Raw genomic sequence first — 17,437 nt, 5'->3', positions numbered from 1 at the left:
ATGGTAATTAATGAAGGTAAAACAAAATGCATGATTTTGGGGACATCACAAAAACTACACAAGTTAGGGAACCCAGAACTATCTCTTGCAATAAATAATGATCAGTTAGAAAATGTCAAACATGAAAAGCTTTTAGGTATGTCTGTAGATAATTTATTATGGAATGACCATATTGATAAACTTTGTAAAACACTCAAAATTGCCTTACTCATCAGAATCAAGAGATATTTACCTATGGAAGCTTGCAATCTATACTACAAGTCATATATTCCTCCAACAATGGATTATTGTTCAAATGTATGCAGAAACTGTGCTAAATCTCAGCTTGACAGGATTTATAAGTTTCAGAAATGAGCAGCATGCATAATTTTAGATGCATCTAATTTGATCCTTTCTCAAAAGCATTGTTTACAAAACTCAAATGGTTTACATATACGAAAGGATAGATTTCACAAGGCAGTTCTTGTATATCAGTGTCTACATGGAACTGCACCAGAGTATCTTCAGGACTTATTCAGGCCTTTTTCAACACAATACCAGTTGAGATCAAGATCACATGGAATCCTTCTAGCACCAAAACCAAGAACAGAGCAATTTAAAAAGTGCTTCCAATACTCTGGTACAGTTCTGTAGAACAAGCTTCCACTACATAAAATATAATCTGAAATTATAACAGTATTTAAGGAGAGATTCCATGAGCATGTATGGTTTTTGATAGATAATGGAATTTAGTATTTTAATACTAAACATGTTAAAATAAACAGTAATTATTGCTATCTTTCATATAATGTGCATTGTTATACTCTCCTTAAGAGGGCACAAAGAGAGAATAGTCCTTGAGTCACCCTCTATGAATAAAGCATTATTATTATTATTATTATTATACTTACAGTGGAAGAAATATGTAAACAACTTTCCACTAAATAAGTAAAATTAAACTGTTTTATATACCTTGAATACATTCTAAAGGGTCTTTCAGCATTTTTAAAAATATATCTGCAAACAAGAGTACTATAAATAGCAAACTGGCTATGCCTACCCCATCTTTAAGTTTTCTGTGTAGGCACCAATAACACATGGCTGGTTCACTCTGTGAATTATTGACCAAGTTTAAACAACCTGGATCATTGGTCCAGGTATGCAGTCTTGAACAAAGATACTTTGCAGAAACCTATATTGTTTTATCCGGCTTACCATGACCATGAACATGACCTCAGACGTTTAGACATCAGAATCTGAAGGTTTCTTTTTTACCCTAAGTGTAATCCATCCAGAAAGTTTGGTCAGTAAACTTAATCATGAACAAATGTTAATCTGCAAATCTCATTTTTCTTTATGACATAATGACTGTGATCTTAGGCTTTTTAATTCTAAAATCAATAAGCCTTTTCCATGCCCTAAGTGCAAGCCTTTAACACAGTGAACTTGGTCAAGATACATGGTCTAGAACCACAGTTAATATGTAACAGTCTACCATTTTTCTTCTCTCATGTTATCTTGACCTTTGATCTTTTGACCCCCAAATCAATTGACATTTTAATTACCCCATGTGCACGCCATCTGCAAAGTTTGGCCCAGGTCTGTGATGAAAAACTAAATATATTGTGCAGAAATTATTTTTCTTGTTTCAGCCACATGGACCATGACCTTAAACTTTTTAACCCCCAAAATGATATATAACTTATTTTTTTCATCAAGAAGAACTTACCTTTAATGTAAGTAAAGGTAGTTACAGTGATAATGAAGTTATCATTTTGAAAAGGAACAGGTAATGGACAGACAGACAGATGGATAACAAACTCCACTAAGAGGCAGGTGTATAAAAAATATCCAAATATCCTACTTATCCTTATGTAGAGCATGACGAACAAAAAATGTGAACACCTACATATGTATGGATACAATATATAATGCTGAGTCTCATTTTCATCTAGTACAATTAAAAGCAGTAATAATCAAAGATAAAAAGGGTGAGGCCAGTTAGTATGTGCTTATGTGTGGAAAAAAAGAGCTTTTCCCCATGTTGCAGCAGTGGTTAATTTCTAAAGTATATCTACCATATCAACGTCTTTCGTAAATCAGCAGAAATGCCTACTATTATGCAAATTTTGTTTTGAAATAGGTATCTGTGGAAGGTACGATTGTTATTTTGATGTACAATTAAAAATAACCTCCAGTTTTGTACATCGGTTTTGGTTGGAGCTTTATCAAAGTGGAATTTCTTCTTGTTCATACTTCTTACCATCCCTACCCCTCCACTTGTATGGTATTAGGCATAAGTTGAACATGTTATGTCTATCAATAATGCCCTGTAGATTGCTCGAAATAGCAAAGCCACATGTTTGCCAAGGCTGAATGGTATTAGGCATAAGCTTAACACGTTATATCTATCAATAATGCCCTGTAGATTGCTCGAAATAGCAAAGCCATGTGTTTGCCAAGGCTGTATGGTATTAGGCATAAGCTTAACACGTTATATCTATCAATAATGCCCTGTAGATTGCTCAAAATAGCAAAGCCACGTGTTTGCCAAGGCTGAATGGTATTAGGCATAAGCTTAACACGTTATATCTACCAATAATGCCCTGTAGATTGCTCAAAATAGCAAAGTCACGTGTTTGCCAAGGCTGTAAAATCTATCTCTAATTGCATTGGTTGCTCTTATTATGAGGCTTATTATTTTTCAGTTTTAAACATATATCCCTGGTAGAACTTTGTTTTAAATCCCTGGTAGAACTTCGTTCACTACATGTGCTCTGAACTGGAGGTGGAAGAGGTTTTGGCTCAAAGGTTGTAAATCTCTATCATTTCCTGTTTATCTTGAACCATTCATATGTATTCTAAGGTCATCATGAATTTTGTCACTGTATTCACTTTGATTTATTGTAGTAATGATTATTCATTCATCTTTCAATCTATTACATTTCTGTAGCTTTAAATTCATACATGTTATTTATGACCAGATCTGACACTATCGATCTTAAAAAATAAGAAAACTACACTAAAACATGAAAATATCCCAATTGAACTACATTGCATTTCTCAGTCCATATTAAAGTTTCAAAACTCATTTTTACACAATCAATATAAAACTTTTGCATTCAGAAGTCAATGTTTCTTTTGTTTTGATGTTTTATCAGAGCTAAAAAAATAACATCGAAGCTCAAAACCTTCCTGACTAGTCATTGTTAAACACTTGCATAACGGCAGATTTCAAAGTAGAGATGCTACTGCTCGGCTGGTGATTGCTGATAGATTTATGAAAACAGTGACAATGACAGTTACTTTTTCCCTAAAGCCACTTGTTTATTGCATGAACATACACTAAAAGCATGCAGACTTCAATACTGTGTAGCTGGGTGCATTAAAATTTGTATCATACTCTCAAATAATCAGTCATATTCTCTAAGTCTACAGATAAAGGTATTGGTATAATGCAAAGTTTAGACATGCATCAAGGCCATTAGACCCTTTTGTTAAATTAAGTTAATTTGCTAGTCTCTAATTAGGGAAAATAAACAATATTCATAATTTAGTTTTTCATGTAACACTAGAGACCAGGTTTACAGAATAATATGAGACCTTAACATCATATGTGTTTCTCAGTCCAAATTTTGTTTTTACAAACTAACATATTTTAAAGTTTAAGGTGTGTGGTTTTGTGATATTTATTTTCAATAGTTAATTAACATATTGAAACTTTGAAGCATGACATTGAACAGTAGCTTGTACATTTGTGAACTCTCCTGACTGAATGATGTTAATTGGATGCAGGCAGCTATAGTAACAGTCATAGCGGCTGACTAAGACACTCCTTAAGACAGTACCTTGTGGTGCATGTAGATGTCATGAAAAAAGTGAGGACATAAATAACTTGGTATTCATCACTGAAATAACTTTGTTCATGACATGAATGGCCATTAATAGAGTGAAACAACCAATACAGTGTACAAAATTCTGTGCCTTAAAAAATATGCTATACTCTCAAATAAGCAATGTTATTTTCAAAGTTTAAGGGTAAAATGCAAAAAACCCTTTTTGTTGTATAGCTCGTGTATGTCTTTTATTTTAATGTCCAATGCCATATTATTCTTGTAGAATAAACTTTAAAAAGAGCTGAGACATGCTGGTCATAATGTTCCAGTGTTGACGATCGTACATGTGCCATATAAATAGTATGGTTCTTTTCGAATTTTATTTGTATTACTGTTTTCATTAATTTCTTCAAAGTGGGTCTTGGAAAAATAGTATGGAAATAAAGGGAAATTTTTACAAATTATTAACCAGCACACAAAACACTTTTATGAAATATCATTTATTGAGAAAGAATATTGAAATGACCACTTCATGCAGAACAGTATCTCATGCAAGCACTAGTTTTTGTTTTTTAATTTCAAGGGTGATAGTGCATTTTATTCAATGTCTTTTGTTTTTCACCTAAAATGCATCTTGAGAGCTGACAGAAAACCTCTTTCTCATAATCTGCATCAATGTGGTTTTCAATAGGAGACAGTATTAACACCCAAAGGAAAAACTTTTGCAGGGTACTGTATTTACCATCAAGAATATTCTTGGTTGTGTTTGATCCAGGTGGACATGGAGACATGGTATATTCATGAATGAATGCAGGGAGATTAGGTGCTTTGTTTTGTACATTGTCTCTAATCCAAATAAGATGGGGGTGAGTTTGCTGAGTTCTAATATCGGGTTAGTTGGTGTGATGCTGACCAGCCCGTTCACTGCATTATAGACCAAGGCTAATCCAGACTAGACAGCCTGTATTGCTTTTTGAGCATTTTATGTTGTTATACCCATTGGGAATGTTGATGGGTTTCAAACTATCCATGAATCCTGGGGTCACATCAACTTTGTCATGACAAAACTCAAATGTTGAGCCAGCCTGGTTTGTGCAGAATCTCCATGAGCACTATGTGCGTACTTCAGTGAGTGCATCATCACCAAACTAGAAGACTGGACAATATGATATACATTTATTAGAACTTTATTGTTTTCATATAAGACCACTGGCCCAACTACAAAATTATACAATGAATATATAATTGGGGTGGAATCATTAGTCCAAGTCTGCAGTAGTCACTTAATCACATATATATTACAGAATATTGTACAATTTGTAAAGTAAGCAATTTTCCTTAGCTTGAAGGCAGAATATATAAAATGTGTCTTTCTGATTACCTCTTCAGATTTATTGCAAAGTAAATAGCAAAAATGTCATAAAATAAGTATTCATAATAGCACTTTGGAAGAAACTTAAATATTAATTCTGAATAATCTGGTCATTTAAAAAAAATGGAATTAATCTTCAATTTCTCCAGTGTCACATAAATAACAATCTTCTTGCCATATTGACAGTTTTTGTCTACCCGTTTCATTGTTATTAGCAGGAGGCAAGACTTGTCCATGTGGTAGACACCTGTTGGTCGCTGTATATGGCAGCCATCTGGTGCCTCACAACAGTCTTTGAAACACCTTTGGCCTCTTGGACATCTTTTGGTATCTCCTTTTTTGCATTGATCAGCTTCATGTTGCACTTTATGTTCACCTCCTGGTATAATCTGAATGTTCTATGGGCACCAGTCCCATTCCAGGCCATTGTCCTAATGTTGTACATCTTTGGTCAGTGCCCGACAAATTCCACAATTGGCATCAAATTGCATCATCCTTTAAATTGCTGATGATCTTTTGGTTGACACTGCTGAACACAGGACAGCTGGCCAGGTTGTTGCTGGTGCCTTTAAGGTGGCATGTCCACCCATGCCATGCTTGTAAGTATTGCAACTAATGCATTGTCATATTCACCCTGGAGAAGGTTATTCAGATGCATGATAGTTGTCATCCCACCCAACATGCCACAACACTTTATACAACATGCTGAATAATATCTACTAATATAAATAATTAATTCTACATGTAATGCCATTATCTAATTGTGCACAGCTTGCACTTTACTTCCTCAAAGCATTTCCTCACAAGACCCTCCATCTCTTTTATTGCTGTCAACATGTTCATGCTGCTGCAACTGGTGCAAATTTGGTAAATGGTGTGTGTTTTGGTGCCACACTGCCAGAATAGGCACACTCTGCACCCTTGTCTGAAATCCACCATGTATATGCCACCGTACCCAGAGATGCAGTGTTCCCACATACCTCACAGCTTCATCATTTTAGCTAATTTAATATATTTTTGTATCTAAAAACATCTCTGCTAATTATGTTCCTGCATACAAATCATTAAGTATTATTCAAAATCATATATTTTTTCTACTTTAAAAAAACACTTTGGCATGGTTTGGGCACTGTTCTGTAGGATCTGTGGCATAAGTCCCCATCTGATCCCAGCCCCTGGTGATTCTGGCCATGACAGATGCCTCTCTATCAGCAAGTAAAACCTATTGCCTGGGCACAACAAACATTTTTACCAATGCTCCCATAGTATTTGTACTCTAAAAACTTGGTTGGGCGAGGACAAAAGGCTGGTTAGTCTAACAAAGAATAGTAAGGTTCCAAAAATTTTGAGCTCACCCAGTTTTTATTGGGGGGGAGGGCAGAGATCAGCCCAAAGCACCAATTTTACATCTACTTGACATTTCAGGGGCAGGTAATATCTGTGGTAACTTCTGTGAGTCAGACTTTTAAATGCAATTATTTATAACCAATACAGCAGAAATTTACAGTAATTATGAGTATATAATTTTCAGGTATGGAGGATTAAAAATTAGGCTTAAACAGAAACCTCCATTGCTGACCTTAAATTTAAGACAAAAATCATTGTATCAGTCTATCTCAATTAACCAACATGTTTGAAAGCTTTTAGACTTTAGAAAATGGAAGCCATGCTTCTAAAAAAAAAAGAAATTTAATATAGTTTTATCTCAGTAAATTAGAACCTAACAAAATAAGGTCATTCATAAATACTAAAATATGGAGCAACACATCTATGATGGGGAAAGGAATACACAACATTGTCAACATCACATAAAGCAAATACATCAAAAGAATTGCTTAGAAGAGCAGATTTTCATTCCCAGGAAGAAAATTAAAATACATTTTTACATTTTTCAGTAGCAAGATCTGTGAATATGTAATGACCTCAATTTTTATGCCCAGCTGACATTATTACATATTACATAATTTTCTGTAACCCCATCAACAGAACAATTGGAAATTCAAAAACAAAATATTACCTGAATCATCACTAGGATCTATTATGAGACAAGGACTGTCTTCTGGGAGTGTTTTATGTATGGAAACTGACCTTTGCTGTCTGAGTTGATCTCGGAAGGCCTAAAATAAACAATTATCTAGAGATGAAAGCCATCATAATAAATCTGCATAGTTTTATTTTGACTCCTCTTTCCCCTCATCCACAACTGGACTTCATTTAGGATTCAAAACCTTCACCATCATATTCTCATCCTCAATAGATCATACTCAATATATGCAGATAGAGTTAACGTTACAAGGAAGAGTCCAAGGAAGATTTACCTTATTATTACCTTAGACCACCATATTCCAGACAGAACTGTATTCATCATTTGACTTAAAACATGATACCTGAAAACTATCATAAAAATTAGCTAAGTTTATATCAACTCCTCCTTCACCCCCACCACCTTGGAATGTATTTCATATTGAAAACCTTCATCACAGATCATAATCCTAAATATATGCACATAGAGTTCAGGGTTCATGGAAGAGTCTATTGAAAAGTTACCTTTGGCTTGGACCACCATCCTCCCAATAAGCAACACTCATCATTTAGCTCAAAACATGATACAGTACCTAACATAATCACTCTATTTTAATTTAGCTTAAACATGATACAGTACCTAATATTATCACTCTATCTTAATTTAGCTTAAAACATGATACAGTACCTAACATAATCACTCTATTTTAATTTAGCTTAAACATGATACAGTACCTAATATAATCACTCTATTTTAATTTAGCTTCAAACATGATACAGTACCTAACATAATCACTCTATTTTAATTTAGCTTAAACATGATACAGTACCTAATATTATCACTCTATCTTAATTTAGCTTCAAACATGGTACAGTACCTAACATAATCACTCTATTTTAATTTAGCTTAAAACATGATACAGTACCTAATATAATCACTCTATTTTAATTTAGCTTCAAACATGGTACAGTACCTAATATAATCACTCTATTTTAATTTAGCTTCAAACATGGTACAGTACCTAACATAATCACTCTATTTTAATTTAGCTTAAAACATGATACAGTACCTAATATAATCACTCTATTTTAATCAGTGCAGATGGATTTTGGGTTACAAGAACCAACTGACACATGAACATGTGCATGAAATGGATATCTCAATGGATAATGAACATGACCAATCGAAATATTTGCAAAAATGTGGATACAAAAATGCACAATTTTTATTTTTTAATGTGGTACTATCTATATTTTTTGACTCAACTTAAGTTTATTTTCTAAAAGATCCTTTATAGTCATTAAAAGTAAGTGATCAAAAAGGAAAAGGTATTCAATTTTATTTAAAAAAATTTCCCCTGATTTCTCATTCAAGCTGTCTCTACTTCTTATGATCTTGAGCAATGAATTAAAACCCACACTTTGTACCAAATCTTCATTGGTAACCTCTTGAAATGTAAGTTTTCTGTGAGAAATAGGAGAAGCAAGTGAGAGGTAAATAAAAAATCAGTCAGTGAAGACTTTGGTAAGTTCTGTGTTTGTCTACATTTTCGTACATGAACACATGATTTATCTGATAATAATCCTTTGAAAGCATTAAACCTATTGGAATCACAATGATGCAGAATAACTGTATATACAGAAATGACTTGATTACACAAAAATGTATTGTACTCTTCACTATATGTTTCAAGCATGATGCATGCTTGCCCTGCATTCTACATATCCATACTTAGCATCAATGAGTATTTTTTTTTGTTGCAAATAAGCACTTTTAAAGGCTTTAATAATAATTCTTGGCATGTAATGAATAATGCAAACTAGAACTATTAGGGAGGTGTGCATTATCAATGGCCACACTTACTACTAGGTGCTTGGCAGGGCCTTAAAGATAAGTTGTGTTGGTAATGCTAAGTTTGGATATGATGGACTTTCATGGGCAATACTTCAAATCTAGTTCATTCAAGGGCTCATTAATATAAATGAACATAATAACTTAGGTTTGAATTCAACATTCTATTGCAAAATTTAGCTGCAGAAAGTAAAGTTAGAAAGACAAGTAGGGACAATAACTCTTCTAAATGCTGGTAATGTGGCTTAAATTTGTTGGAAATGAGCTTAATAAAGTTAACCTGAGGAAACTAAAGTCGGGAGGACAGACAAAGGGGCTATACCATCTGTAACTGAGCTTATGGATCTAAAAAATAAATCTAATTCAAGGCTTCATCAGTGAGAAGCTGAATGCCAAATCTGGTTAAAACAAAACCAAGCATAATACAGTTATACTGTGGAAACTAGTCAGGGAGATGGCAATCAGTGGCAATTACTTCTGTAAATGATATCTTGGAACAATAGAAATCAAACTTACTGAGGTGTCATTATCAAGCAGCATGCCAAATTTGGTTCAAATCAAGCAAAGCATAAACAATATTATGCTGTGGAAACTAAACTAGGAAGAAAAGGCAATCAGGGGACATAACTCATGTAAATGATTTTGTAGAATGCTGAAATTAAAATTATTCAAACACTCACCCAATATAAAATGTCATGTTAAAATCTGAAATCCAACATGACCCATATGCTGCAAAAACTAAAGTCAGCATAATCAATTTTGGGGAAGTTAGCTTGCAGAAATCTTAGTCAGTATAATGAAAGATCATGGGCCATAACTCTTCTGAGCAAGACAAACCCCATAAAAGACACAAAAATTATGAGACAACATTTATATGAATGTTCATCAGAATACATGTATATTTAATGTTTTTTGAGCTATACCAGTTACAGGCAACATCCCATCTTAAGATATTAAGTTAATTATGAAGAGCCATAACTCTATCAAAAATGAAGTTGACAAAACAAAACCCACAAAAGACACATGTAGGTCTGGAAACAAATACAAACCAAATTGCATGGTTCCTGAGTTATGGTGATGACAAGCTTCTGCTGTAGTAGAGATTTAAATTGATCAAAAATGGGCTTTAACTCCTTCAAAACTGTGCCTAAATAGATGAAAAAGGGCAATAATTCTAGCAAAAATTAAAGTGATCTGTCAATATATGAATCCTCAGATGATGATCATGACAGTTACAAGGTTTCGATGTTCATTTAAACTGCAGGGTTAGTCCAACTACTGACACCAATTCATATACATTGCTACAAGACAAAAAAGGCAATTTCAACTGCAACAAACTCTAGCAAAAAGTATGAGAACAAAGTGATCTGCCAATATATGAACCCTCAGTTGCCATATTCATAAAAAAACTTCAGGATAAAGGTTGCACCGTCAATATTGTATCATACACTGTTACAAGACAAAAGGGAAGTAACTTGAACAAAAATCAAAGTGATTTTTAATATGTGGATCATCATGTCATGCCATTAAGTTTTATGGCAGCCATACACTACCTCAATACATAATTTAAAAACTCTTACAAAATTTACATGTTCACAGAATTTAAATGATCATATGTACAATTATCTGACATACATTAATTGGTTGAGCACATTACAGTCCATAGAATATCACAATTAAAGAATTATTTTGCAGTGATCCATTGAAGGGAAGAAAATAATGAAGTATTTCTTTCATGAATCATACTGATAAAGGAGAGTAAACCAGGCTTCCTTATATTGTTTTATATCATGTATATTTCTGTCACTGTTTTCCTCCATTTGCTTCATCTGTACTAACTACAACTCAATCCCTGCACAAAACATGTACACTGTCCTATAGTTACACTGGTCTGAGAACATAGAGAAATTGGCAGAATAAAACTGATTCATTTTGTAATTTCATCATTTAAATTTTATAAATGAGAGATGTCTCATCTGAAAGATTGTTTATTCAATAATATTTGAATATTTATAAAAATGTACATTCTTCATTCAATGGTGAATGCCATTTCCCACATTGCTAATGAGGTCAGTTGTACCATGTGATTTTCTTAGCTCTATTTGTCTTTGTATGCTAATCATCTGTAATATCATTTTTACATGGAACTATGACCACCAAAAATAGCATTCAGGGATGGGAATTTTTCATTCTTTTTGTTAATGGTTTTCATTTAATTTACAAGCAATCGATTATGATTTTTCATAATTGAATAAAGTTTTCTTACATAACTGTTTGACTGTCTAATACAAAATCTTCCAAGAAAACTGAAAAATGTAAATAAATCCTTCCAATTAACAAATTATTTTGTTTGGTACAACCTAAGTAAAAGCAACATGGCAGATGACAAATATGTGAATAAACCTGTTTGAACTTACAGTATACAAGCAGCCATTACCAAGTATGCAGATATAATACTGTCTCTGAAAAAATAACTTACTCAACTCTATGATGAACCAATCATCAATCTTTAAATTTCAACTGATTTCCAGGATTACTGCATACTCAGCAAATCACTTGAAGGATTTAACTGGTTCCAATATAAAGCCTGTATATTAGCTATAGATCTCTTACCTACAACGTAGAGAAATAAAATAAAAAAACTTAACACTCAACACAATTTTTTTTCCATAGCACAGTCCATGTACAAATTTATCACATGATTGATAACAGATGAGAGAAAATGAAAAAATGGTACAAAATGTTTACTCACATCCTGTGTAAACTTGTCTTTGATGAACAAGACAAACTTTACAACTTTCAATGAAGTTGTAGGATTTTTCTTGGCCCAGTCTACAACAGCAGCATACATCACCTTGGCAACCACTGCTGCTGGATACTTGAGATTTCCAGTTCCCAAGGCAGGCATTGCTATGGATTTACAACCTTTTTTGACTGCCAACTTCAATGCATCTCTTATCACATCAGAAAGAGCCTAGAGCAAAATTAAATGTCAAAATATAATAATGTAAAGACCTAGAAAATGATTTTACAAACAGTGGACAAACTGAGTACAATCATATGGACACATTTACTATTTTTACTGTCAAAAGGAGTACTCCAGTAAGTTTTAGCTATTTTGCATATAGATGTCAGCATACAGTTGTCAGTAAATGCAGATCTAATTTTTTTTTCTTGTGCAAGTTATCAGGGGAACTAGTACATGTTCAAATTATGAACACTTATATTTGCACTCGATATATGTCTTGAGATGACCTTCCACCTCACTACCTGAGTGTTTCACCCTGATAGCTAAGGAATCTTAAATAAATGAAAATAATGGCTGTAATTTTAAATCCCTCTTAAATACATTATCTGGGAGCTTACTGTGTAAATGGTCCATATGTAAACACAAATAAAAATGTTGCTGCTGCTACCTTAATTGGCTGCACATTTAGCAGGGTAGTTTTTAGTCTGGTATATCATACAGTAGCATTTGGTTTAATGGCCCTAAATGCTGACTTGTGTCACTTACACATGGTTTTAATGGCTGATACATTTAAAAGTCATATGCTTCCAATGCATTAACACTGATCTTATAATATGTTCTTTTTGTATGTTTTGCTAAGTCTTGTGTTATGTATATTTAACTAGTATTTTGTGTTGGCTTTTGTCCATGATTATATGCTATGTATGTTTACTTTATATTGTTTAATTTACCTTTGTCCATAACTGAGGGTAGGAGTTGAACCTACCTGACTAATGTGCTTTTTTATAAACAGCATATTACATAGCTAATGTGTGTCTATGATTTTAGATTTTATTTTAAGATCATTATTACTTGGGAGTGAACATGTTTATAGATGTTGAGTTCAATGTCTACTTTATATAACTTAAGAATGTTCTAGAAGCAAGTTGTTTATGAATCTGATGAGAAAATGACCCTTGTCCCAGTTCTGTTATTGTGTCTTAGCTTTATATATAAATTTTGTTTGCTTTAAACTTACTCATTCCGTATCCCAATATCAGTGTTAATGGAGTCAATTTAAGTTGTGTTTCATTTAGCATTTGAGAAAATTTATTTATTTTACTTATTTACTGGAATTATGAAGTGCTCAATAATATTTTTGGACTAAATCACTATTTTGGGATTGTTGTGAATTTATTCAAGGACATTTCTTATTATATCATTGTGATACATCAAGATTGTTAGCACTTTGCCACATTCCAGGATAATGGTACATCAGCACATTCAAGACTGGAGTTCATTTGGAACACCACTATACTTCATTCAGAATACTCTATACTTTTGTACTTGTAATAGAACTTTTAGGACTCTCTGGGATTCATTCAAAATACTGCCAGTTCATTTTTAAATTTTCACTTGTTATTCTGTGGAAATAAATTATTTGTTGAATTTTACAAAACTTGTTGCTTTTCACTCTTTTCTGTTACTTAGGTTAAGAGCACAGAGTCATAACACTTGTCTATAAAGCAGTAAAAACCAAAGTTTATCGCTACAAGAGAGACAGATGAGATTAAATTTTCTGAAACCAGAAGTTGCTTTTGTCCATAAGTACTGCTGAAGTAACTTCAACTGTTGTCAATAAATGACAACATACCTGATTTTGAGGTGATCCCCAAAAATCAAGGCCTTCAATTCACTTCTCAACTGTGTTATCATCAAGAAGCTATAGTTGATATATAGCTTTCTATGTCAAAAATGAAAATGTTAAAAATAAATATACAGTCTCTGTAAGCATAGGATTCTTCCAATCAAATATGCATGGGACCTAAAGCATGGCATTTTCAATACTGAGTATTTATCCACTGATGTAATTATTATTATTATTATTACTGAAAAGGTTTTTTTGAAACATCGAAATAAATATGGTTTCATCAAACAGAGCATTGTCTACACAAACTTACATGATTGCCAATTTTTACTCACGAACACACACTTACAAGAGGTAAACGTCCAGAAACACAAAGAGAGAGAGAGATTGTAATGATCATTTGTAGGCAAGATATTACGTAGCTATTTTTAGTCACTGAGTGTCGATTCTAGTTTAAGATAATAAGCTATCAATAATTTATTTATGCTGGTTTAGGTTTTAAAGAATAAACCTGTTTATAGTTTGGGGTAATTTTTAATAGGTATAAGATTGGTAGCATCTGTGATTAGGGCCAAGTAGATATCATAAGAAGTCTTTTTGTGAAAATCCCATGTTGTAATGACCATCAGTTTTGGAAGAGTATTGATAAAAAGATTTTCAAGATTGCTACCATGTTATCTAGCTTCCAAGATGGTCACTATGGTGGCCATATTGCATGTAATATTTGCACAGCTTTCATTTATGACCAACTAGATGCCATAAGAAATCTTCTAGTGAAAACCTTATGTCAGTATGACTTTCTGTTTAGGAGGAATAGTAATAACATGATTTTCAACATGGGCACAGTGATGACCATATTGGATGTCTGAGCAGCACCAATTTTATTCAGGACCAGCTAGGCATCATAAGAAATCTTCTAGCAAAAAACTCAAGTTGAAATGGCTTAATTAGGATTCAAGAGAAGTAGCAAAAAAAGATTTTCATGATGGCTGCTGCAGAGGCATTTATTGGACCTCAGATTAGCATCATTTTCATCTAGAATGAATTAGACATTGGCATGTATGTGTGTGTAAAGTTTCATGGCAATCCTCCAAGTTTAGGAGGAGTAGCAATAACAAATTTGTGCTAACAGATGGATGGGCAACAGATAACAGAAAATGAAGAACAGGCTATCCCTAAACTAAAAACAACTGGTGTACACAAATGGATGCAACATTATGGGAGACAACTTAGGTACCACACTGTGATAAACATATGTATTCTCCCTCTCTCTCTCTCTCTCTCCAGGTAGAATTAGTGCCAGTTACACATCACAAAAGCAGCACTCTTGAGAAAATGGCACACCTCCCATGTCCAAAAAATTCAGAAATGAAAGTCTGATATCTCCTAACTAGTGTGCCATTTATGCTCAAACCAGACAAATGTAATAAATAACTATCAACTGAGTACGTATAATAATAATAATAATAATAATAATAATAATAATGACTTTATTTAAAGAAGAAGCTCAAATTGGCCAACTGACAAAACTTCCATTAGGCATTCTACAATTATATATATATATATATATATATATATATATATATATATATATATATATATATATATATATATATATATATATATATATATTGTAACACCCCGTGTGTTAAATATTGAAAAGACCAGAGTTTGAGACTTAAAAATGATTTTTAAGACTAAAAAAGTGAGATAGGACATGCTTTTCAATCTCACATAGTGACTTTACATAAACACAGTGTCTGTCACAACACTAAATTTCTGATAATGTAGAGCAGACTTGTTTGTCTAAATGTCAAAAGACAATGTTGTAATACACCATATTATGGTGAAATTAATTATATTATTAAATTCATGCATGTATTAACAGCTAAATTTATTAGATTGACTGTAACACATTCTGACATAGTAGCATGATCTCAATGAAACCAGTAATTTTAGTACTAGTGTACATGAGCAGTGTGGTGGGAGATAGCAGCAGCTTTATAAAGAATTATATAATAATTATAAAGCATTTAAATTCAATAGCAATCATATAATAAATCTATCAAAAATTTCTCATAACAATTTGATTCAGTTTTTGGATTTTAAAGTGCCAAAGTTAATATCGGTTATGTAAAAATATATAAGTGATGGTTTTAGAATATATGGCCGAAATTCTTTTCTCCTTAGATGTTCATACTTTGCTGTTCTGAATTTAGATGCGAATCAAGCGAGAGTATGATGTACTGATGATGCAATGAGTCATAATACGGTTAAAAATATACCCTATCAAATGCATACTATTTTGCACATTAAAGCAAAATAACAAGTTCTACATAGCCAAGAACTTACAATAATGAACAGTAACATTAGTTCGAACTTACTGTTCAACAAAAGTGTAACAAGAAAAATGTGATTCTTCAGCTGGGCACATTGATTCCATCACTATCCTGCATCTCTGCTGTTTTGGTAACAAAACTCCACCGGATGGTTGAAGTCACTAATTTATGGACTAACATCATGTTTCTGGCTTTGATATTCAAAAATTATGGAAGGTTAAAGATAGTTCATTTTCTAAACTATTCATGTGAAATTCCAGCATGACACATGCATGGTCCAATATGGAAATGAATATGGCACAATAACTGCTAGCAGGCAAACTTCTTTCCACTTAATGTTGATGTTCCAGAGCTTGTAGAACTGTTGATGTCTTTAGATGAATTCCTTGATGAATTCATTAATACTCATAACAGCATGACATTGCGAGGACCAGAGTATGGTTTTATACTCACATTTAGTATAAAACACAGAGTACACATTTATAAGAGATGCAGATGGCGAGCTAAACAATGGTGGGTGGGTGGCATATGTTCAGGAATGGAAGAACTAATTCACACGTTGTAGATGTTTTCAGTGACAGATAAAAATGACATGATCAAATATGCCAAAGTCTCGTAGGTCAAACATGATCTCACATTTCAATATTAAACATAAAATAATCTTCACACATTATTTGGACAATGTTTGTGCATGCAAAACCCCATTCACAATACCATTACGGTATTACAACATAGTGAACTGCCTCGTGTTTTTCGGACTTTGCTTTTACATTATCATTATTAGGATTATTATTGGAAAAGGAATGTAGTTCTTAATGGTTTCAACAAATACTATTTAAAACTAGATAACTGATCAACTGCTATAATAAAATATGCACATGGCTTTAAGGAGAGTACATATTGGACTTGTACAAAGATTTGTAGTGAACCTCACAGTGTAAAACATTATAGGTGAGTGCATAATATAACAATGTTTTAAAGAGTAGTCTGAGCACTGATTTAAGCATAATCATACAAATGATTGTTTCTGTACATGTTGAATAAAAAGCTTTTTAAAAGCTAACAGCATCAGTCAGCTGACTTTATATAAGGTGGTATGAAATCCCCCAGTTTGGCTCCAGAAGAAGCAAAACTATTCTTATAAAGCTTTCTGAATCTGGTTTAGATAAATATTAAACCCTTTAATGTAACTGATCCTTGTACACTGATGTTTGCCAAAGCAGTTGGTCACTTTCACAGAGCTGACTCTGCCTGGTACCATAATGTGTCTTAATGTTACATTTGTATCTGCTATTATTTTAATCAACAAAAAATAAAATAAAATTATAATTTAATTGATTTAAGTGTAGTTTAAGTAATATACACCACTCCCTCGATAACTCACACCCTGATATCTTGCGAACCCTCTTATACCGCGGTGTCAGGCATGGATCACATTTTTT

The 17,437-nt window shown here is 33.0% G+C and overlaps 1 protein-coding gene across 1 annotated transcript in view; it reads right to left on the bottom strand.

Moving 5' to 3' along the window:
• Positions 1 to 17,437, bottom strand: part of LOC149795358 (uncharacterized) — a 121,059-nt gene that overhangs the window by 45,084 nt on the left and 58,538 nt on the right. The window contains exons 19-20 of the mRNA XM_089963783.1: positions 11,814 to 12,035; positions 7,205 to 7,304 (exon numbers count right to left, since the gene is read on the bottom strand). Coding sequence (XP_089819909.1) covers positions 7,205 to 7,304; positions 11,814 to 12,035 — 322 coding nt within the window. The remainder of the gene's footprint in view (positions 1 to 7,204; positions 7,305 to 11,813; positions 12,036 to 17,437) is intronic.

This window comes from Sinohyriopsis cumingii, chromosome 7 (genome assembly GCF_028554795.1).
Source record: "Sinohyriopsis cumingii isolate HCF-2022 chromosome 7, ASM2855479v2, whole genome shotgun sequence".
NCBI classification, from domain to species: Eukaryota; Metazoa; Mollusca; class Bivalvia; order Unionida; family Unionidae; genus Sinohyriopsis; species Sinohyriopsis cumingii.
The sequence above is the reverse complement of the archived record's forward strand: the minus strand, read 5'-3'. Positions and strand labels throughout refer to the sequence as shown.